We start from the raw sequence: 23,434 nt of genomic DNA, 5'->3' as shown, positions 1-23,434 counted from the left end.
GAAAAAACAAGTTAAACACCCATCTCCTTAATAGGAAACACCCATTCAAGACAGACACAGAAAAAAACAACGTAAAATGACATTTGAATACGTAATAAGTAACAAATAAAACGGCAATATAAGAGAGTAAAATTACAGTGCAGAAGAATAATTAGAAAAATCACAATAACAGTCAGTGGCAAACCTTCGCTGTGATTTAACAGAACTGAGAGTTGTAGCAGTCAGGCATGCAGTTTTCATCAGGTGGAACATGCATTGTACCTGATCGGCCTCCTCCTCTGCCTTTTCGCTTCCGGTTTCCAAACTCTGTTCTTCTGTCTCCTTGCACTCCGTCGACGGTGGGCGACACGCGTCCTCTGTAGGCTCGGGGAACGCCTCTGCACTGCTAACGGCCACCATGTCTCGGCCCTCTTCGTCACCCGGGGGTGTTTTAGCTTCGACCGCCTCAGCGGTCAGCTCTGTTCTCTCTCCGTCTTTGTCAGTTGTTGACTGATTGGATTCAGGGAAGTGGGACGGGGTCTCGTCTACATCTGCTGCCTTGACTTCTTCTGGTACCAGAGGCTCAGGGTTACCTTCTGGTACCAGAGGCTCAGGGTTACCTTCTGGTACCAGAGGCTCAGGTTTAGCCTCTGAATCAGGTCCAGGGAACACATCTGCACTGCTGCTTTCAACCAACGTGCCTTCGTCCTCTTTGTCCTCTGTGACAGTTGGCTCTTGTCGTCTTTCCTCCTCCGGGACTTCTGTTACTTGTACCTCGGGCGTCGCCTCTGTGATCCCATCCAGCGGAGCAATTTGGACTTGCGTTTGAACGTGCGTTTCATCCGCTGCTGCTTCCAAGACCTCAGCTTCTTTCTCTTGGATTGGAACCTCCTCCGCCTCCTTTAGTTCCTCTTGGGTTGGCACCTCCGTCGTCTCCTTTAGTTCCTCTTGGGTTGGCACCTCCGTCGTCTCAGTTAGTTTCTCCACGTTCTTCAGGCACACAGCTTCCTCAGAAACAACTTCACTCACTTCTGCCTCTTCAAGTGCATCTTTAGCAACATCCAATGCTTCTTCGAGCCCCTCGTCGGGATAAATGAGCATCGTCTGAGACGCCTCCGCAGTTACAGGCACCTCGGCTGCCGTCTCTTCAGTGGTCTCGTCCTTTTCTTTACGTGTCTGAGATGGAGGTTGACTTTCAACAACAGCCTCCTCTTTAATCTCTGCGTCTCCTTCCTCCTGCACATGCCTCTCCTCTGTCTGGTCTGTCTTAACGTCCACCTCTGTCTCATCTGTCTTAACGTCCACCTCTGCCTCGTCTGTCTTAACGTCCACCTCTGTCTCCTCTGTCTCGTCTGTCTTAACGTCCACCTCTGTCTCGTCTGTCTTAACGTCCACCTCTGTCTCGTCTGTCTTAACGTCCACCTCTGTCTCGTCTGTCTTAACGTCCACCTCTGTCTCATCTGTCTTAACGTCCACCTCTGCCTCGTCTGTCTTAACGTCCACTGCGTCGGCGACGCCTTTGATCGGGTCAGCCTGGTCCGTCTCTGCCTCTCGCTTGATCTCCTCCATCTCTTCCGTCGCGTCCGGCTGTGGTTCGGACGTCCCGTCAGACTCTTCTGAAGCGGTTGTGAGTGGAACGGCCTCCTCCACCATCACTTCCTGGACAACAAGGCAGAGACAACGATGGAAATATGATGTTTCCGTTAATTTCCTCCAGACATTTTATACAGATTAATGCAAACAATTTACTTTAGGCATGGCAGACACTCTTATCCATGAGCGACTTACAATAGGCAAGGCAATCACATACATATAATACAGAGACATTGCAGTGCCTCAAGAACCTAGCATCTGTCAAACAATATACTATCAAAATAATCTGTACATTGAAACTATAGGACACCAGGCAAACAAAGAACCCAGCATTCTAACATTTATGTAAACATAATAGGCTCTAATGAAGGCTCTTCACTCTGTTCCATTCTGGTCAAACAGAGTCAGTGTTAATAATGATACTAATGAAGGCTCTGTTCCATTCTGGTCAAACAGAGTCAGTGTTAATGATAATAATGAAGGCTCTGTTCCATTCTGGTCAAACAGAGTCAGTGTTTTTTTTTGTTTTTAATATATTTTTTTTGCGGCTTACGCCTTTTATTGGTTTTTGAAGGGACAGACAGTAGGCTGACAGGAAACGGGAGAGAGATGGGGGAAGACATGCAGTAAAGGCCGTGTCGGGCTCGGGAGTCGAACCCGCGGCACACTGCGACTGGATTACCAGTCGGGTGCCCAGACGGTTACGCCACCGCCTGGGCAAACAGAGTCAGTGTTAATGATACTAATGAAAGCTCTGTTCCATTCTGGTCAAACAGAGTCAGTGTTAATGATACTAATGAAGGCTCTGTTCCATTCTGGTCAAACAGAGTCAGTGTTAATGATACTAGTAATGAAGTCTCTGTTCCATTCTGGTCAAACACTTGGCTCACTGGAAACACTCTGCTACACCAGTGGGTCTCAAAGTGTCCTTGAGTGGGTTCCAAATGGCCCCGTACGGGTGTGTAACTCTGAGAGTGTACATGGGAGTTATGGGGGTCCTTGAAATTAACACTCACATGATGGCTAGAAACCCACCTACTACACAAGCAGATTTCAGTTGCATTTCAGGTCAACTTGACGGTGTTTTTCCTGCGATCCCATTGGCCACTATCTCCCCCAGGGCTTAAGCGCTCCGACACCTTCTCCCACCCGCGGCGGAGGTTGCTATTGTATTTTAAATCGATTAACATTCCAACCTAATTCCTACCGAACATTTTGGCTAGTCTTCATTTGTTAGGCTACAGGCAGACAAATAATATCTAACTATATATAAGGATGAGAATGGGTGACTGGGATTGGAAACGAATCTGATATAAGATCCAATAGCCATGTAAAGTCTTTTTTAGATATATTTTTGAGGGGTGCTAGCCCCTCCTATACACAAGTTTAATGTTTGTCTTTAGTTCAAAGTTTGTTTAGTAAACGCATTGACAATGAAGGGAAAATGTACGTCATAATGTGTCGTTTACGTCATATTGTCTCTTTATTGTTAATGGCGTTTAATGTTGTCGGCTGCAGAGCAAGGGACGACGTGCAGAGAATTAGTGTTGTAGTACTGGAGTCCTTGACTCGTCTCGAGTCTGGTCTCGAGTCCACATCAGCCCTTAGTAGCTTAATGACTATAGTATTACAATTGTAATGTATTTTGTATGTCCAATGTATTTGTATTTATGTATAAATAGAAGTAAACTAAATGCATTTGAAATTAAAACTAAATGCAGAAGGAGGAGAGGACACTGGAGCAGCACGGACATTTAAACCTTTTATTAGGTGCAAATATACAAGAATTGTATCTTATCTTGTATATTAGCACCTAATAAAAGGTTTAAATGGCCGTGCTGCTCCAGTATCCTCTACTCCTTATAAAACTAAATGCATTTGAAATGAAATACTTACTTAGTAATTACTTTTCAGGATTCCATTAAAAAAAGCTAAACATAATTCAGGATTCGATTTTTTTTCTCCAAAACTTGAGCTTGTAGATTGGCTCTTTTTGCTACTTTTGTATATACTATACTTTTGCTATAATTGTAATAATTATTACATGGCTCGGTTGAATGCTTGATTTTGATTGGTCAATCGCCAAATTCAGCGGTGTGTTATTTCTTGATGATAACAGACCGCTCTGCTCTATAACAGACTGGTGCCTAAACAAAGGCTCGGAGCACCTGGCTGCAGCCGCTGCACTGCTTGGATTTTATGCTGTACCCAGAGCCATAGAGTATGACAGTTACGACAACTCTGTTCACTTCATGGGGCCAGGCTCTTCTGCATAGACTTCTATTGTTTTACACCGGAAGTTTACGGAATGCATTGGAGTCTATGGGCTCGCGCGAGTACATGAACCACAGACCTGGCTGTTTTCTGCCCCCTCAATGTCGTAACTCTGTCTTACTCTATGGCTCTGGCTGTACCCAAAATTACAGCCATGTAGACTTAATACACAATGTCATTTAACTAAACAACATGCGTTCAAGAATGTTTTTGAAAACATTTGAAGCGAGAAATAGACGAGGCATTACCCGAACATTCCTCACTTTCTTGTTTCCGAGGCGACTCGTTGCGCTGTGCGGGCCGGGGCAACTTTAAATACTTTCATTACCGTCCGTAAGCAAAGGAAATACTTTGTTTTGTTGTCACTTTTGCGTCATTTTATTATTTTATATTTATTATATATATTTATTATTTAGTAGCCGTGTAATAAGCGGGATAATGTCTGGCTAGGTGGTCATTGTTGGGAAATAATTCACCTTCAGGGTGATTAACCACCCTGTCAGTGAACTATCTCCAAACAATGACAACCTAGCCAGACATTATCCCTTTCACCTAGTGGTTTCTGCCTGACAGTATATGCAATGTGGCCCTCTGTCTGGAGTGAGTGTGGAAATATAGTGTCTGAAATTTCTTTATTAGGAACAATCCCTTGAGATGAACCATCTCGTTTTCAAGGGGGTCCGCTGGAGTGAGTCTTTAAATATAATGCTGGTAATTAATTGCATTTTTTATAATGAATTGCATTTTATTTTTTTATCAAGTGCTCAAAGCGGCTTTACAATGGTTCATTCATTCATACATCGGGAGGTGAAGAAGTCCTCAGTTCCCACATTCAGACACCAATGGAAGCTAGCACCAACTCATTGCCTCCAGTGTCTTGCCCAAGGACACTTCAACATGTAGACATGGAGGAGCCAGGATTCAAACCACCGACCCATGGATAATTGGACGACCTGCTCTACCTCCTAGCGGGCGGCCCTAAACTAAATAGTGAACCTATGAGTGTGGAGTGAGTGTGGAAATATAGTTTCCCTCTGGAGTGAGTGTGGATGAATGTGGAAATATAATGAACCTCTGAGTGACTGGCCCTCTGGAATGACTGTGGAAAAGCTATATGGTGGCCCTCTCCACTGTTATGATTTATGACCTCAGCTGCATGATTCAGTGGCAAAACATCAATCTGCATAAGCATATTAATAACCATGACATGATGACTGTCCGCGCTACTTTATCGGAGGGACTGACTGTATGTGCAATATGATATGAGATGTATGCTTGTTCCTGCTCATTCTGTTCTTATTTATCTTTGATACCATAATCTGCTAGGGACATCATAGATCCACTGTTCTTACTGTATATATTTCTCTGTGTGTGTAATAAACTCCAGAATGTATGTGAATGTATGTACGTTGTTGTGTTGGCATATGTTCTCTGCGACTGCAACTTGATAGAACCTCACCCACCACCCCTTGATTTTAGAGGAAGACTTCTAGAGACCTGTGGTCAGGTCACTCCTTCAAAACCGCTCTCAAAGGGCACCTACGGACGGCTGCAATTCGAAACTGGCCACTGTAAAAATCTGAATCCCCCCCCACCGCCCACCCTTTTCCCCTCACTGTATATGTTTCTTTTCCCTTTTTACCTCCTTTATCTCTAAATGTTTTGATGAATTGAACAAGGTGGACCCTCTTGTAAACAAGTGTAATGCTTAATTGGGTTGTCCACTCACAGTTAACAGTCTTTGTATTGAGTTTGTGCTTGAAATGTTCTGTAATTCTGCAAACTGTTGCACCACCAATATTTCATTCAATCAATAAAATGGTAAATGGTAAATGGTGCATTTATATAGCGCCTTTATCCAAGGCGCTTTACATAGATTGTGCAATACATTCACCCATTCACACACACATTCACACACCGATTGCGGTGGAAGCCATGCAAGGTACCAACCAGCACATCGGGAGCAATTTGGGGTTCAGTGTCTTGCCCAAAGACACTTCGACATGTAGCCAGGAGCCGGGATTCGAACCGCCGACCCATGGATCATTGGACGACCTGCTCTACCTCTTGAGCCTTAATCAATCAATCAATCAATCAATCAATCAATCAAACCCAAATCATTGCCCCCTGTCTGGCCTGTCTATCTCTTGAGTCTGAGGTGGCTGGAGCCCACCTTGTGCATCCCCTTTCAGTTACCCTTTTCACATTGGCCTATTATAGCGCCACCAGGAGGCCACAATGCCTGACCTGGCAGAGGTTTTAATGCGTACAGATACACACACACACACACACACACACACACACACACACACACACACACACACACACACTCTCTCTCTCTCTCTCTCACTCTCTCTCACACACACACACACACACACACACACACACACACACACACTTTGAGTTTTAACTCCCAACATTTCCACCGCTCGCTCTGCAGCGGCTGAATGCGCTATGCTTTCTAGACACGGCTGCAACCACAGCCCGTGGCTTTCAATCACCGCCTAGGCCCGGCTCTTCAAACTGGATGAACACACCGACTTCTATGCATTTTTACTTCATATAGGCCCACGCTATAGAAACACCAGATGTAGTAAAATGCACGAATTCATTAAATGTTACTACCTCTGTGCGTTCAACGATTAACGCCGGTTCGGTCATCTTCTGTAGACAACAATGCGTGGGCTCGGGCCGCCGGCGTGCAGCCTGGGCATTGCACCCTAGGCTGCAATGCCAGCCGGACAGCGTGTCGCGGGTTCGAATCCCGATCCCGACGAGCTTTGCTGCGTGTAACTCCCCATTTCTTCTCAGTCTACTGTCCGAATCCTATCTATAATAATAGGCATAAAAGCCCCCAAAAATATATATATAAAAAGACAATGCGCGTGGACCTGGGGGAGGGGCCTACCGAACGTAACCAATCGGCGCCAAGAACATTATGTAGCCATGCTATGTTGTATCAGCACCAGAGATGAGGATACAACATGAAGTGATGCTTAATAGTAATAGTTAATAGTTTAGCTTAATTGTACAGTATTTAAATTTACATAGATTACATAAAAATAAAAAATGCATGAAAAACATATATGTACTAGATAGATAAAGCAGACAGGAGGACAAGTGTTTCATAAATATATCCAAAGGTAGTTTATTAACTTGTTGATTTTAATCAGATATATCCATTTACAACAATAAACGTAATCATGTTTACAGCACGGCTCACATTATGGACATTTCATGCAAGTTAAGAAAGAAAGGCAGAATGACACAGAAATACATTGTTGAAAGGAAACCAATACAACTCCGTCAATATACATTTGAATGCTTTAAGAAATATTTTCTTCTGTTTCAACACATGACTTTGCTCATAATCATTGGCAAATGTGAATTTATCTGCAAAGACACAATTTTTACACACACACACACACACACACACACACACACACACACACACACACACACACACACACACACACACACACACACACACACACACACACACACACACACACACACACACACACACACACACACACACACACACACACACACACACACACAACTACCTATCCCCCAGATTCTGTTTCTGTAGACTGAGTGATGTGAAGCTGGCCAATAAATCAGTCACCTCATCCACCTGAAAAGGAAAAGTAACTTGGTGAAAAATACACATACACAATACATATATTTGGACTTGTATCATATCATCGCTGTCAGGCAGAAGCCTTGTATCCCCAATTCCCAGTTTTTTGTTTTTGTTCTTCATGAATTAATCTAAATCAATCTACAAGCGGACAATGTGTCACATCGTTATGCTTTGTGAGCTTGTAGATCTGCTACCAAAGTAGCGTGCCCCAGCCAGTGTGATTTCTGGTCTAGAGGGGCGGATTCAAATTTGCCAGCGAAAACAGCCGGTGGATCCTATTGGTTCACCGGTCTTTCCATTCCCTGAAAAGTAACGGGGACATACAAGGTTTCCGCCAACAGTGACAATGTGTGTTGATGTGAGTGTCTACGTACCTGTTCTTTGGTGCGTGTGTGTTGAAGCTGTGTGGAGATGTGGTCCAGTCTCTCTCTGGCTTCACTCTGCCCCATGAGGTTCAGGTATTCCCTCAGCATTTGAATAATCTGTAACAGATGAGGACAGACAGGAATTTTTAGCAAAGTTCCCTGTGTCAGACATCAACATGTGCTCATTTTGCTTATAGTGGATTCCCTTTGTTGTCTCCGTCCGGCCGAAAGGCATGGCCGAGACTATGTTTTGCACCCTGTCCGTCTGAACAGGTAATCTCCGGCATCGTTAGCCCTATCGCAGCAAAACTGTGCACACACTTCCTGGATGCCAGAGCATCATCAAGTGATGATAGTCAAGTGATCAAGACAGATCAGTCAGATTTTTCATATTCCATCCTGATTGGTGAATTCCAAACATTGCTGGCCCACAATAACCTACCTGACCTGGCAGGAGGAGACCTGTCCTCCGAGGAGCACTTTTTCTAGTTTGAAGTTTGAACTACTGTACTTTAATAACATGCGCACGTTGCACAATCCATGTGGAATTGCATACATGTTTACATAATCTGAAAATGCATATCCTCAACAAATCATTGCAGCTTCTAATACACACAATGTGATTTGTGTTGTCTTGTCCAGTCTGACTTAACAAATGGAGGTGTATGTAACTTGTGCCAGGATAGTTATTTAGTTATGATTTACCTTCTGCCTTCTATTACTAAGATCTAGCACAAACCCACTTCCCAAATCCATCAATATACCTCCTCTTCATCCCCTCACTCCTCATCAAAAAAGTTGAGAATGGTAGAAACAAAGAATATCAGAATTTAGGGTAGTTTTAGAAGAATGCTTAATATTTTAATATTAAATAGCTGATCTATAAGCTTGTGATCGAAAGTGTTGAGCTTGTAGATCTGCTATTATCGGCACACACTACCTGTGTAACTTCCCCTCTAAGGGTTTCTAAGCTCTGCGAGTCTCCCTCCTGCAGGATGTTAAGCTTGGAGCGGGCCAGGTGTAGTGGGGTCCTCCCGGCTCGATCCAGGGCGTCCACACGTGCTCCTGCACAGTAACATTACATCAAGGCTATAATATTCTCTGAGATGACATTTACATTAGTACATGGTTAACCGCTTCTTTTATCCCTCTAAACCAAATCTCTTCACCAAAAATAGGTGAGCTTTCACACAGTGGCTACTTTTGTCTAATGTTCACCCCAGAATAGGTTAATTGGGTTCAATTCAGAATTCAACATGTAAATATTAAATAATTAGAATACATATCCATTATCCAACATTCTCACCTCCTCTCAGCAACGTGGTGATTACAGGCACATGGTTGGTACAGGCCGCTTCAGACAGACACATAGACAGAAAGAATGTTAACACAATGGTCACCTCGTTGATGTCTCAAACGAATGAACAAGCAAGGATTAGTTATTAGCTCACACTCGGACAAAGGGGGGAATTTTTTTTTTCTCTAATGTTGCATCACTGTAATGTGCTTTCATTGTATGAAGTAATTAGCTTTAAAATGGTAACTGGTGCATTTATATAGTGCCTTTATCCAAGGCGCTTTACATAGATTGTGCATCAATTAACCCATTCACACACTCATATTCATACACCGATGGCAGCAGAAACCATGCAAGGCACCAACCAGCACATCAGGAGCAATTAGGGGTTCAGTGTCTTGCTCAAGGACACTTCGACACTAACTCTGGGGGAGCCCGGGTTCAAACAGGCAACCTTGAGGTTACCATCCAGCCACTCTACCCCTGAGCCACCGCCGCCCCTTAATTAATTTCACATCCATTAATTAGCTTTCATTTGTACACTCTCAGAATTACAGATCCATAAGGGTCCATTTGATTCTGATTTCTATCAATCACTTAGTTGGGGCACACCCCACAGACTCCCCTCAAGCAAACCTGGGGGTCCCTGGACATCATCATGTCATAGAATGAACAGGTGTTTTCTTATAGCGGTTGTGTAAATAAAAGTGTTGTGATATTCATGGCTGAGCTCCATTCCACAGTCCACACAGAGTCATGAGTTGTTGTTCTGGTGATCTGTCCTACCCAGGTGGAGAGGGGTGTTTCCCAAACCATCTCGCTGGTTGGGGTCGGCACCGTGGCTCAGGAGCAGTTGCACTAGAAGACCAACAAAACAGGACAGAGATCAGTTGTTACACTTTACCTAATGCTAGTAAACAACAACAGTAGTAGTAGTAGAAGTAAACAGAAAGCCAATGCTAAGAACTGGAGGGGGTAGAGACATTGATTGATGTTGAGCAGATTTCGAGTCAAGACGATGTTTTTGGAAATGCGCTCTGCCTCTTTTGCTCTCAGTCTCCACACAGAATGTTTACCTGGATGTGAACCTCGCATCAGCAAAGCCTGCTCAATCATGATTGGTCAATACTACTCGGATTGCAAACGAACTACAAACGGAAACAAGAACATTTCCAACCCCAAAAATATTGTCCCTTGCCTAATGCTTTTTATAGAGATTAGTTCACAATACTAAGAGCAAAGTTAATCATCCATTTTCCAGGTTAATCGAGAAGACCTACCTATGCTCTCATTTCCATTGCAGGAAGAAAAGTGGAGGGCTGTTCTTCCCTTGTCATCTGCAGCACAGGGGTCAATTTTGTCTTGTAGAAGCTTTCGCACTGCAAGAGCAAAATTAAAATATAATTCATATATAAATTAAAAGTCTTTATTGTTTTGTAAAACTCAAGAGTTCTATTGTTTCACAGCGTCTTTACATTGACTTAGCCTGCACTGCAGTTAAATCTCGTACCTGTATCGATGTCGTTGCCATTGGCTGCCTCTCTGAGTCTTTTCATAGCTGTAGGGGTGAGATATGCAGTCAATTGAATTAATTGTCTACAAAACATAACATAACCCTATTTTTTTTAACTTTGTTTTAGGACTGTGTCAGGTGGCAATAGCCAGTCTACAAGCTCAGAAGCATCACAATACAATGTGTAATTGTGAGCTTGTAGGTGTTCTCTTTTCACTACTTTAGTTATATGTTTTTGAAACATTTTGACAAAATAGCCAGTTCATATCGGAACAAATGGCACACTTTTACAGAAATGTCTTTCATTTTTTAGTACAGACAGGTATTTATAAGATAGACTGATAGACCAATTTATTCATGTATCAAGAGATTGTAATTTTCTTTGAAGGGTTGTTAATGACTAACTATACAGATTGCAGTGCAAAGCATTATTAATTCGAAGTGTATATTTGTACGTCTAATGTTTTGATGAATTGAACAAGGTGGGTGGACCCTCTTGTAAACAAGTGTAATGCTTTATTGGGTCGTCCTCTCACAGTTAACAGTCTTTGTATTGAGTTGTGCTTGAATTGTACTGTAATTCTGCAAACTGTTAATAAATATTTCAATCAATCAATCAATCAATTCCTTCCTTTACCATAAATATCTTGATAAGGGCAAGAGCCCTGGTTCCGTACAGCTCTACCATGCCTCCTGGCTCTGTTCCCTGTCATCTTCCCCAGTTTGCTGGGTACACCAGCGCCCGGTTCAGGTCGACTTGTTGGTTCCCATAATAAATGCAGGTATCGAAGTTCTTGATCGGCCGTCTTCCCGGTTCGACCGAGTATAACGTTCCCCTCCCCAATTCCACTTATCCCGAACCCGACCGTGGCGGTGGCCCCATCACTTCTCTCCTCGTTGCTGCTGTTCTGCTGCTCGGGTTCATTCGGGGCTTCGGTCTCCACCATGTATTCCCCCTCGGAGCTAGAGCGGTCGTTATCTGAAGCGGTTCCAACAATTGGGCTCCACCCGTCCATATTAATACCGAAACATATGTAGGCTGTTTTCAGACTTTAGACGGCTGTATTTGCATATGGTTCCTGCTCTTGCTTCGTCCACAAGGAAACAAACCCGTAAATGGTGTCCACAGTTGAAACTTCGAAGCTAGTGCCCACTGTCTGCTGCATGGCATGTAAACAGACACAGCTGTCTTCCCCGCACTGTTTACCTACTTTTACGTTCCTCCGATATGTATTTTATCCATTTGATCTCGAACCAAAATGTCCCCTATTTTCCATTTCATCGACTGAAATGAGTAAAAGGCACACCCATTGTACGATCAACAACCTCCAACAATAACGACGACCAATCAGACATCATGTTGTTCATTCATTCTGATCCAATAGCATCAGCGCAACCAGGCAACCAATCAGATGGGCCCTTTGCTGGGCGCATTGTGTATACTGTATACTATAGGAAATTCCATTGTGGCCATACAGTAATTAACACACAATCTGGCATCATTCTTTAATGCCTGCTTGAACAGAAAAAGTCATAAAATTCTATATATATATATATATATATTATAAAAAAATAAATAGTGCATAATCAACAGCTTTTCACATAAAGAAATCCCACCCATCCACCTATATAATATACATAAACATTCAAATGTATGCTGTCATGTAAAAAAATAAAATAAAATGGTAAACTTTAACATATACAAAATATTTCATTAGTAATAACCTTTGAACTTTCATGGGCCATGGCAGCTATCTTACGGTGGTTTCACAAACAACATATTTGGCATTATGAGGTGAGTTAACATGCACATCAGAGGTAGAGTCCAATGGACATAAAAAAGGTCACCCACTGGCATAGTATACTATGTTTTAAGAGTTAAGATTTTGTTGTCAGCAGTCAGAAATCAAGTTTCAGTCCTGAAGAGACAGAGGCTCCAGCTCGCGTCAGGAAATGGGGGAATGAGGGGTCAGCCTTAGAGAATTGGGATTCCTGCTGTGCAGACATCAGTCCAGCATCACGGGCATGCTGCCACAGCTGTCTGGTGCCGACAACACCCTGCTTCTTCAGATATCCTTGCCGGCAAAACAGAGGTGGCTTGTGATGGGTCAGAGATAGGCGGAAACATGACTCTAAGGGTGGCAGAGAAAAACAGGAAAGTTTAAATGTTTAATGTGCATGAAATTGTGAACATAGAAACAAGCAGTGTATCAAAAGGGCATGTCTGGACATCCAGTCTAGGTGATGTGACATCCAGGTAGTGATGCATCGAATATTCGGCCGCAGAAAATATTCGGCAGAAGATGGCTAAAAATGCATTTTCGGCCTATTCGGTTTCTGCCCGAATAAGCAGAAAATATATCACAGAATAGTGTATGCAATTAATGCATTCAAAAGGGCTGAATAAATGTTTTATGGACCCATAATAGTGATTATTATTTAAGTTAAGTTGCCATAACCATTTATTTTGCCATAAATCAGGTAAGGTACGGCCATGACAGCAATGGTAGGAAAAAATATATATAATATTAATCATATTCGGATATTCGGTATTCGGTTTTCGGCCAACTGTTTCCTATATATTCGGTATTCGGTTTCAGCCAAGAATTTCCCTTTTGGTGCATCCCTACATCCAGGTGATGCGCTGCGCTACCTGCATAGAAGGCCCTGAGGTCGGTGTGGACACAGTGTTCCAGAAAGCGTCGCAGTGGCTGGCTGTGAGAGATGGGACCATCCCACTCTGTCAGGAAGTCCTCAATCATGTGGTGCACTGCCTTGGGCCGTGGCAATGGCCAACCAGGGGGTCGGTGCCTCATGTCACTCTCTGTTGGAATAAATACATAGAAACAGATTCAGATTCAGAAGTATATTGGTAGTAACGACAGAGGATTCACTGGATAAAACTAAAGTGAGCAAATTGGTTTAGTGATGTATCGTACATTTAAAAAATATGATGAATTCTTATTTATAAAAATGTTTATAGAATTAACGAAAATGTTTTGTCTGATGCATTATTAACCAATGAATGTTTTTGACTGGAGCATTATTAAGCCCTTTCAAGATGTCCGTGCTTTGTCGCACGACTATGTTGCACATCAAAAATAGCAGACCGGCAAGCTCACAACGTTTCACAACACATTGTGAGCTTGCAGGTCTGGTGTATCCAACGTGTGACACCATCAAGCAACAAATAGGCTGATCTAGGTTCAGATAACTGCAGCGGAACAAGGCAGCAGGCTGTTGGGATCAATGTAAGCTCATAAAAAAAACTATAATTTTAATGGTTGTAAACTATTGCAATGTTGTGTTACATTAACCAAATACTAATAATAATAGAATAACATGGCATTTTCCCAGCCGGCCACGGTGGCCGGTGAGGTTTTTGAGGGGCGCTAGCCCCTCCTATATGCCCAGCTTTCCGGGTTTGTGTAAACACAAACATTGGCTTGTGATTGGCTGATCACCCCATAGCGATGATTTGATTGGCTGAGCAAAGTACATAACGTTGAAGCTAAAAGTGAGGACAGAAAAGTGAAGACGGAAAAGTGAGGACGCAAATTGTGATTGGCCAGAATGAGATGATGTATTATGATAAGAGCGCCCCTCACTTCTTCAATATAGACAGACGAAACCTTGGCTTATATTGACTGTACAGGTAAGTATTTATTTTGACTTGTATTGAACTGTACTTTCCTGTGATTTACAAGCTTAATAAACTATTCAATTCGATCAATCATACATACCAGTAGGAAGGCTGTCATAGTGGTACAACACAGGGTGCAGGAAGTTGGACCTCCATGCTCGGGTCCACTCTGACTCTGCTCTCCCCGGCCCCAGAAAGTCTGTGCGGTTCAGCCCATACTGCATGACCAGAACCAGCAACCCATGCCTGGACACCTTGTGTCCAGAGAGAGTTGAGAACTGAGGCAGGGCTTGTAAGGGGAACTCCTCCAAGTACTCACAGTGAGAGCTGAGGGGCGAGGAGAGGAGGAATAGTGAAAACATGTCATGGAACAAGGCAAAGTATTGCAGGACAATCCATAATCCCCCACAGGGTGAAGCTGTGATTGTGATTGAGTTTAAAAACTCAGTCAGTGTGACCTCTTTTGGTACGTAGAGAAAAATAAATAAACGCCCACACACTGAGGGCCAAGTGTGTTCGTATAGACGCTCCGACAAATCCAGATGCACCGCGGTGGAGGAACTCACAATCTCTGTGGTCGTAGGCAGGCACTTTACCACTGCACCACCCGAGCGCCATGGTAATGATAAGCTACTGGTAATCATTCTTAACCCTCTGTGTGGGTTTACGTGTTAGATTGTGCTTGTTGTAAGTTGTAACTTGTTTTTTTGTGGCTTTCGCCTTTATTTAATATTTTTTATGGAGGGATAGAAAGTAGGCTGACAGGAAATGGGGAGAGAGATGGTGACATGCGGTAAAGGCCGTCAGGATCGGGAGTCGAACCCGTGGCACACTGCCAGCCAAGGTGCCTGGACCGCTGAGCCACGGCCCAGGCCAACACTGACATTTCTTGTTCAAACCATTCACAACATCCACTTACCCTTTAAGAAGTATGATGTCTCCCAACACACCAAACATTTGGTATGGTCCAGAGGCTTCATTGACCCGCTTCAGAATCCACGACTGTAGCTGAGTGGTCAACAGTTTAGTGAAAGGCCACACGTTGCTATGGTAACGTTGCTCAAGTACACGATGCACTGCCCGCACTGTGGTAGAACATGGGTGTAGATATGAGCTGTACATCAAATAACACAATCTCTCTCTCTCAAGTGAGAGAGAGATAACAGTTACCTTGCCAAATTAAATATACTTCAACATTTTCCGGTAAACAATTGAGAAATCAAAGGTGTGACCTTTACATGCAATTACATGGAAAATCAAGCATATGCAAGTATTTCCAACATCTTTGCAAAACCCTAAATAAAAGTATCTATATGTTGAGGGGTGTTACCTGTGTAACGGAATCCATGGATGAACCCCCCAGCTGATGTACGGTAGTCTCTGGAGTGGGAAGCTGTCCCCAACACAAACAAGCCTGGGGTGCCGCGTCCCTCATACCATGCCGTCACCCCTGGCAACCTGCCTCTGGCTCCCTCGCTGCTGGGTGGGCGGGCAGAGCTTGGGGAGAAAATCATTAGGAAATACGGACATTATCTAAATGAAACAGCCCGGAGATGTTTGAATTGATTACGTTGTCTGCCGAGGGCGGAGATTGGCCCAAAGACATATAATTAATTGTTTGATATCAGTGAGCTATATTACAACTATATTACAATCTAGGAGTGCCTGTTGTGCAACTTTTGACATCATTTCCGGTTTGTGCGTCATCAAAAGTGTTCCCCCTCCATAATAGCGGACGGGAGGAGAAATCTTCTAACGCTAATAACTCTGAATCTAAATCAATGATTCCAATTGTAATCAAAGATCGTGTTTTTGAAGGCCGGCGATCCCCTCTGCCATCTCCACAATCAAGATGGAGTCCTGTGTCACCTTGAAATGGGTTCTGAAGCTGCAAATAGCTGGGCACACGATTTACTGGTTCCAACTAATGTCAAACTGAACAGCTGATGATCTAGGTCCGTCTCGGTGTAAAAATAATACAGAATTTAACACGTTAAAACTTTCTTAACCTTCATACCCATCAAATATGGTGAAGTTGAAATGGAAGCCCAGGCATCGGATGACGCGGTCATAGGGCTGACGCAGGGAGAAGTTATCGCTATGATAAGCTGGCAGGTTGGCTGACGTCACCCCGGAGCCGTTCCTCTCCTGTGGGCCGTCCAGGAGCTCAGCCAGTGTAAGGTACAACTGCTTCCTCTTCTCCTTTCTGCCAGGCCTCGGCTGGCCCTTCTTTCTGCCCGATCTCACCCTTTCATCGTCTCTCCGCTGGACGATGGCGATGTCATCCAGGCCTCCCTCTGCCAGCCCATCAAGGGACTTGAGCTGGTATGTGTCCAACAGCTCATTGTTCACGGCTCTGAGGGGAAAATAGGTCAATTTGACAAGTCAAAGATGAAAGGCCTGTCAGCAATGCACAATTCAGTGAGTCCTGTAAGCCCACATGCCTTGTATGCACTCCTGTTAAGTGTTAAATTGTTCTATTTTTGGGTCGTCACAGCACCATGAGAAGATTCCTAACCCAAGTGTGGTTTACATTAGAAATAGAAATGAAATAAGGGCATGCCGTTATTAGCCATTTAGGACTGAGACCAGATTTTACTAAATGTCTTCTATGTCAGTGGTGCTCAACCTCCAAATATGTTTTCTATTTTTAAATAATTAGCGTTGTTGTTCCAGGGACCATGAATACAATAAGAAAGTTTCATGGAACTGTGGCACTAGAATGAACACTGGTTCACCTAAATCAGCAGTCATTCTCTGGGGCTCATGAAAGTGCACAGCAAGTCCACAGACAGTCCAACAGATGACAGACCAACTGTCTGTGCTCATGATCCTTAAACCTAAGTTTGCATACATGTGTCACACACCAGGCAGCTACCAACGTGTCAAGCTTTCAGACCAACTATTTTCTGTATGCAACACCAGGCACGTAACTAAGTATAAAATAGGCTTTAGAGTCCCACCACTAAAACCATTCAATTCATCAATTGCATAGTACCTGAGATCTCCCACATAATGCGTTTGCCAGGCCAGTCGAACAGGACTGGGGCTGTAGAGATGGATTCGGCTCGCTCTGCCCAGGATGCTCTGGGCCGTTTCAAAGGCAGAGTTTCCTTTGCCCAGAATCAGTACTGCTTGGTCTTTGTAGTCCTCAGGATCTGTAGAGATGGACTCATAACCCTCAGCCAGCTCAGAACCAACAAACTGAACCTTCTGTGGATCCCAGAGCCCTGTTGACACCAGGAGGACCCTGGGAGTGAGAAAAAGTTAAATGCAGTTATGCAACCTCTTGTTTTGTGTGTGTGTGTTTTTTTTTCCTTTTCATTTCCCCCACAATTAATTCACTGCCGTTTCCCCGTGTGTACTGGGGTGTCAATGCAAACACCTACTGTTGGTCTGGTGGGGGTGTGTAGACAACCGGATAAGAGAAGGGAACCCGCACACTCATCTGCTCCAAAAGGTTTATTTATTGACGACGTTTCGAGCCAAGGCTCTTCATCTGGTCAAAACCTCTCTGGGTGATGTGCGTATTTTACTATAGTTAAATACAACCCACATGACTCCTCTGATATACATGGAGCGACCAGCTGCTAATTTTCACCTAACAGCAAGAATTTACATCAGCAGCATAATGGACACAGCTAGTCCCCCACCCTGACCAGCCAGCAGGGGTCACTATTAATACAGCAACAACAACACATCAGTCATCTCAAGCCAAAGGCATGCTGCCATACTGTATTTGACCACATACATAAGATACCTAAAAAAAAATCACCCATGTGACACTCAAAACACTCAAAATTGTCCATTCATTGTCAATGGCATTTAATGTTTGTGTTAGTGTAAGTTTGTGTTTACACACACACACCAAAAGCTGGAATAAAGTAGAATCTGCACACTGGATTTGGCTACATGGGTGACATTTCGAGCTACCTTGCTCTTCCTCAGACTGAGGTCATGTTGTGAGCTTTCAGATCTGCTATTTTCAGATAATTCTTAACACCACAAATATTCTGAGGTCCCTGGCACAAAATCTTTTCAGATGGGGTTTGCAGCCAAATACATTCTTCACAATAAAATGTTCGAGAACCATTTCTCTATTAAACGGTTTAATTTGGACATGCTAAATACCTGCATGTATAGTCCAGGCCACGCTGATCAGTAAGTGTGTACATCCTGCCTCTAGGTGACAGCGATGCTCTGACCTTGCCAATGTCCACTCCGTAGTGGACCCTCAGCCCCAGCTCTTTCACAAACATGGCCAGGTAGCGGAGGAAGGCGTCTGCCGACGGGTACAGCTCCTGGCTCACTCGTTGTAGGAGGAGGTCAGGCCTGTCACTCAGCAGCGAGTTCCAGTCGTGACGCAGGTTGAACTCTCTGTTCCGTCTCCCCGTGTAGATCTTGTTGATACTAATGAGCTTCCTGTGTCTGGGATATCTTGGTACAAAACAACAGAACAATATAAGCACTCAAACGATCTGTGTCAGATAGAACCCTGTTTTAGCACTTAGTTGACTTCATTGAGCCATTGATATCCCTCATTGTGTTTTATTTATTACTTCTTGTATAATTGTGTAAAATGCATTATTATTAGTAGTATTATTGCTATCACTGGTATGGTATTGATAATTGTTTTTTGTTTGTTTTGATTTGATTGATTTGAATATTGACTCACTTGGCACCTACTGCACATGCACAACCTGAAACTATTAAATGCGGTACCTATAGAGCCGATTGTTACTACACACTCACTACTGGCAGTGGCAAGCATCAGACGTTTGGATACTTGGGATAACACTATCCTGATCTCACAAGCTAATTGTTCCTATTCACAAAATTACATTATATATGTTATGTTGTTTTGACACCTACATTTTGAAGAAGCTGCCCGGTTCAGAGTTTCTCTCCAATATGATATAATCTCTTTGAGCCTTGGACAGAAAATGTCCCATCTGCAGACCAGCTGGCCCTGCTCCAAGGACACAGTAGTCATAGTGATGAGTGCTGTTGTGTTGGTGCTGGTTTGAAGAACAGTGGACCAGGCCAAGGATGACCAGAAGATGGAAGAGAAGGAAGCCTGAATCCATAACCTGTAATAACATGACGAGGGACAAGATAGTGATGACATGAGAGTGGGTGTGGGACATTTGAATCCATTATACAATTCAAGGACACCAAAGCCATCTTCAATCTCTTGTTAATTCATCTGCACAACCGAACAGTATTTCTCATGCTGCATAATGCTTATACATTTTCTTATGACTGCTGTATTTACTGTATTTGGCAGCCAATGGCGAAGCGTTTTCATATTTTTACCTGCCGACTTGAGCTATATGGTGGGTTGAACAGTTACAGTAAAAAACTGGCCTAATTAATTTTGATCAGTCGGTATGCTATAGACTCGATCGTACTGTACCCGCATTATGGCTTCAAACCCAATAACCACAGGACAACGCCACCTATCACCGTAGGCTACAACTATACAATGCAGTTGAATGTGGTGTGGTGTAATACGTAAAAACAGCAAGTCCAAACTGCGTGGATCAAACTCATTAAACTCCTGGTCCGACAAGAAACATGTTTGAGGATGAAACCAGATGTGTAGTGCGTATACAAGTTTAAAAAAACAAACTACCTTTTACTGCAGTCGACCCCTCTCTCCCAAAATCCAGTGGCTTAGCATTTGGCTGTGGAAGACATTTCGTCAGAGAAGAGAATCTACATGTTGGCAATTACTTGCATTTCATAATGCTAAACGATGATCCCCTCCGAGTTATAATATGTCCCCCTCAGCCACCAGCAGCGGACCAGCAGAGCCATTTCCCCCTGGCCCCGAGGAACACCAATGAAATGCTGGATATTAAAAGGGGGCGTGGTTATAAGAATAGAACTCAATGGCATAGATTAGAACAGAATGGAACAGAAAGAATATAGAACAAAACTGAATAGAATAGAACATAAGAAAATATAACAGAATTACAGAATAGAAATTAGAATGAGATAATAATAGAACTGAATAGAATAGATTAGAACATAATACAATACGATAGCACATAATACAGAATAGTGTTAATACTTTTTTTCTTTCATACTGTTTTCAAACTGCTCAGAGTATTCAATCAATTCATCTAAAGGAAGAAATGACAATATCACTGCCTATATAATGCTGCCACCCCACCAATTATTGTATTGTGACGATAAACACTTTGAACTTGATATTTGTGGCAGCCACAAATATTTGTAAGGGACCACAGACTATGCAATCACTGAACTCTGTTTGAAAAGCCCTTAAAGTGACTCAGTATTTTTATTTGTGCCCTGTCATGTTTTCTCCTCAGGCTCCTTCGTCACCAAGTGGGTGAAACTGCTTCATCATGTTAGGCTTCAGACATGTGAGGGATGTGTCAGCACTCACACTTCCTATTACATTCAGCAGCTTTGATATAAAACAGGGAGAGCAGATCAGAGGCAGTAGAGTTGACGGTTCACACTTCACGCAGAGCAACTTTACAAGATACACTTCAAGAATCATTCAACTGAGGCTACGACACAGGTAAGTTAATGTTAAATTGTTGTAATGTTTGTTACGGTGCATGTTTAGTTTTAGATTTATCTTTAAGTCTTACTAAATATGAATTAACCATGATGACATGGTTTGCAGCACTGGAGACAATGAAGAGCGCAAGGAGAAATGACACAGATTCCTCAGGATACAGGTATTGTATTCACCTCATACTTGACTCAAAGTGAATATGCACAAAAAATGTTACTGAACCATTTTAGCTAGGAACATTCACCTTCCAGGCTGTGTTCTCGTGTTTTCAAAGTTTCTTTATATCCACAGTGATTTGTCAGAGCAGATCAAGGCAGCCACTAAGGATAGTCACATCAGAGCTGAGAACACACAACTGATGTTGAGCTACCAGAAGGGACAAATCACTCTGCCACAGTACAAGGTGAGCTCAGCAGATTCACAGCATTTAGAGATCATCACAAAGAGTTTGCAACACCCCTCAATTATCCATTTGACAGAGAAAACGAGATTATCAGTCTAATAGGCTATACGGTAAATCATTGCTGTCAGGTGGAAATCTTGTATCACCATATTTAAACTTTGTTTGTTTTTGTAAATGAATTCCCTACTACTTCATAGTATCTTGTCACAAAAGTGCAACACATTCTGAGCTTGTAGGTATGCTATTTTTGCCATTTTTGTTTTTTTTTTAAAGTGAAAGTGGTTAATTCATTCCTGTCTGTGGATTTTATAAATATTTAACAAAAAAGTATTAACAAGAGCTTGCGACTGAATAACACGGTACATTGGATCCATTAACACTGGTTCTTTTTTTCCATTTTACGGTTTAGGACATACAACGTACGTTTCTGCCAACAGTGACGAAATGTGTTTCTCTGTTCCAAAACAGCTACTTCTCTGTTCCCTGTATGAGATCTACAAAGTGCTGGAGCAGGAATTGGACAGGAATGCCTCGCACCCAGCTGTTGTGCCAATATACTTCCCCCAGGAACTGGCCCGTCTGGAATCCCTAGAGAGAGATCTGGAGCACTTCTTTGGACCAGAGTGGAAAAAGAAAATAATCGTTCCTGCAGCCACACAGAGATATCAACACAGACTTCAGCAGGTGAGTGCTGAAAGAATACAAAGGGGACACTCTCAGAAACACTATGCTGTCATGTCTTTGGAACTGATAAGTGATAAAGGTTGAATCGCCCACACATCATTTATATAGAACTTTTTACCTGTGTGTTATGTAACCTCAACAAGAAAGCCATTGTTTCTATATCAGTAATCATATCAATGATCATCAATTTTGACTGTACAATCAATACAAATATAGAGAGAGAACTAAGTGGCTAGTTATTTTCTCAGATTGGCAAACACAACCCAGCATTGCTCGTGGCACATGCCTACACCCGTTACCTTGGTGACCTGTCAGGGGGACAAGTGCTGGGGAAGATTACCCAGAAATCCGTGGGGCTGAGCGGAGGAGACGGCGTGTCATTCTTCTCGTTCCCTGGCGTGACCAGTCCCACTCGCTTCAAACAGCTGTACCGCAGCAGAATGAACAGCATCGAACTGACATTGGAGAAGAGGGAGGCTGTGCTGGCAGAGGCTGTTGCAGCATTCGAATTCAACATCCAGGTGACTGAATGAAGGTTAATCACTTTCAGCCTGACACCCCTATTTGGGGCATGTGCGATAAACATTAGTATAATACACAGTATATACAAGTATTAAAAAAAAGGGTTTAAACTGGATTTGCTGTATTTTGCGATTGTGATTACCGGTAATTGTAAACATAGAGTAAAAATGATTTGAGGTATAAAGAGCACATTTTTAATCTACAAATCAAACTCTTTGAGAGTGTACTAGATTATAAAATACGAATTTAAGTTAAATATTCAACTAATTTATGTTTAAGACAATCCGAGTTTGGCCCTTTGATAAAATGGTCGCCCAAGGGAACCTAGAGAAATACAAAAGTGAATATAAAAGGGGAAGGGCTGATAAATGCAATATAATTATGCATGTTAGCAACTTACTTTATGCTGAATGTTTTTATCATCTTTCCAATCAAGGTATTTGATGACTTGCAGAAAATGCTGACCATCACAGAGGAAATGGGAAACCAACCAAAGGCCAAAACGCACAATTTCCCAGCATCCATCATCCCATCTTCACCTGTTGTACAGTTCACCATGGGATTATGTGTCGCACTGGCCACTGTAGGAATGGGAATGTATGCATTGTAGCCATGTACCACCAACATGCATAGCTAAACCTTAAATGTCCTTAATGAAGCAATAGTACAGCACTTTACTAACAGCTTGCTTTATAAAAAATAAAGCTATTCCTGGTACTGGTTGGCAAGAAAATTGTAACATAACCTTTATAGCCTACATCAAATAATAATGAAATCAAAGTTGACCAGTTATAGTAAATGGAATAGTTTAAATCCAATTTATTTTATGAACAGGATTTTTATATACTAAAGAGTGTATTTCTTTATATGAATACTGTACAGTGAATAAATACTAAAATTTAAACCTCGTCTCCACAACTCATTTACTTGTACCCAAATCAATTCCAGGGACCATAACCGAT

At 42.7% G+C, this 23,434-nt stretch overlaps 3 protein-coding genes across 4 annotated transcripts; 1 reads left to right on the top strand and 2 right to left on the bottom strand.

Moving 5' to 3' along the window:
- Positions 1 to 6,975: 6,975 nt before the first annotated feature.
- ankrd54 (ankyrin repeat domain 54) lies at positions 6,976 to 11,975 on the bottom strand. 2 transcript variants are annotated; one of them, XR_013791605.1, is made up of 9 exons: positions 11,305 to 11,975; positions 10,665 to 10,712; positions 10,435 to 10,533; positions 9,941 to 10,012; positions 9,164 to 9,211; positions 8,798 to 8,922; positions 7,867 to 7,974; positions 7,345 to 7,483; positions 6,976 to 7,239 (listed from the first exon to the last, which is right to left on the bottom strand). XR_013791605.1 is itself a non-coding variant. In XM_079521197.1 (8 exons), exons 1-8 carry the CDS (start codon positions 11,681 to 11,683, stop codon positions 7,409 to 7,411), a joined length of 954 nt encoding a protein of 317 aa, XP_079377323.1. In that variant the 5' UTR covers positions 11,684 to 11,974; the 3' UTR covers positions 7,235 to 7,408. The 2 variants fall into 2 exon arrangements, 1 of the variants encoding a protein (XP_079377323.1); XM_079521197.1 differs by having other exon boundaries at positions 7,235 to 7,483; positions 11,305 to 11,974.
- Positions 11,976 to 12,159: 184 nt separating this feature from the next.
- On the bottom strand, positions 12,160 to 20,128 carry foxred2 (FAD-dependent oxidoreductase domain containing 2). Its single transcript, XM_079520498.1, has 10 exons — positions 19,946 to 20,128; positions 19,183 to 19,400; positions 18,442 to 18,747; positions 17,309 to 17,560; positions 16,328 to 16,666; positions 15,641 to 15,807; positions 15,230 to 15,395; positions 14,411 to 14,637; positions 13,321 to 13,491; positions 12,160 to 12,799 (listed from the first exon to the last, which is right to left on the bottom strand). Exons 2-10 carry the CDS (start codon positions 19,395 to 19,397, stop codon positions 12,567 to 12,569), a joined length of 2,076 nt encoding a protein of 691 aa, XP_079376624.1. The 5' UTR covers positions 19,398 to 19,400; positions 19,946 to 20,128; the 3' UTR covers positions 12,160 to 12,566.
- Positions 20,129 to 20,779: 651 nt separating this feature from the next.
- Positions 20,780 to 23,339, top strand: hmox1a (heme oxygenase 1a). Its single transcript, XM_079519344.1, has 6 exons — positions 20,780 to 20,863; positions 20,972 to 21,026; positions 21,155 to 21,266; positions 21,735 to 21,950; positions 22,199 to 22,471; positions 22,909 to 23,339. Exons 2-6 carry the CDS (start codon positions 20,983 to 20,985, stop codon positions 23,080 to 23,082), a joined length of 819 nt encoding a protein of 272 aa, XP_079375470.1. The 5' UTR covers positions 20,780 to 20,863; positions 20,972 to 20,982; the 3' UTR covers positions 23,083 to 23,339.
- Positions 23,340 to 23,434: the final 95 nt, after the last annotated feature.

The sequence above is a fragment of the Electrona antarctica genome, assembly GCF_951216825.1.
Source record: "Electrona antarctica genome assembly, chromosome: 14".
Taxonomy (NCBI): domain Eukaryota; kingdom Metazoa; phylum Chordata; class Actinopteri; order Myctophiformes; family Myctophidae; genus Electrona; species Electrona antarctica.
Note: the sequence above shows the minus strand (reverse complement) of the source record. Positions and strands in the feature narration are given on the sequence as shown.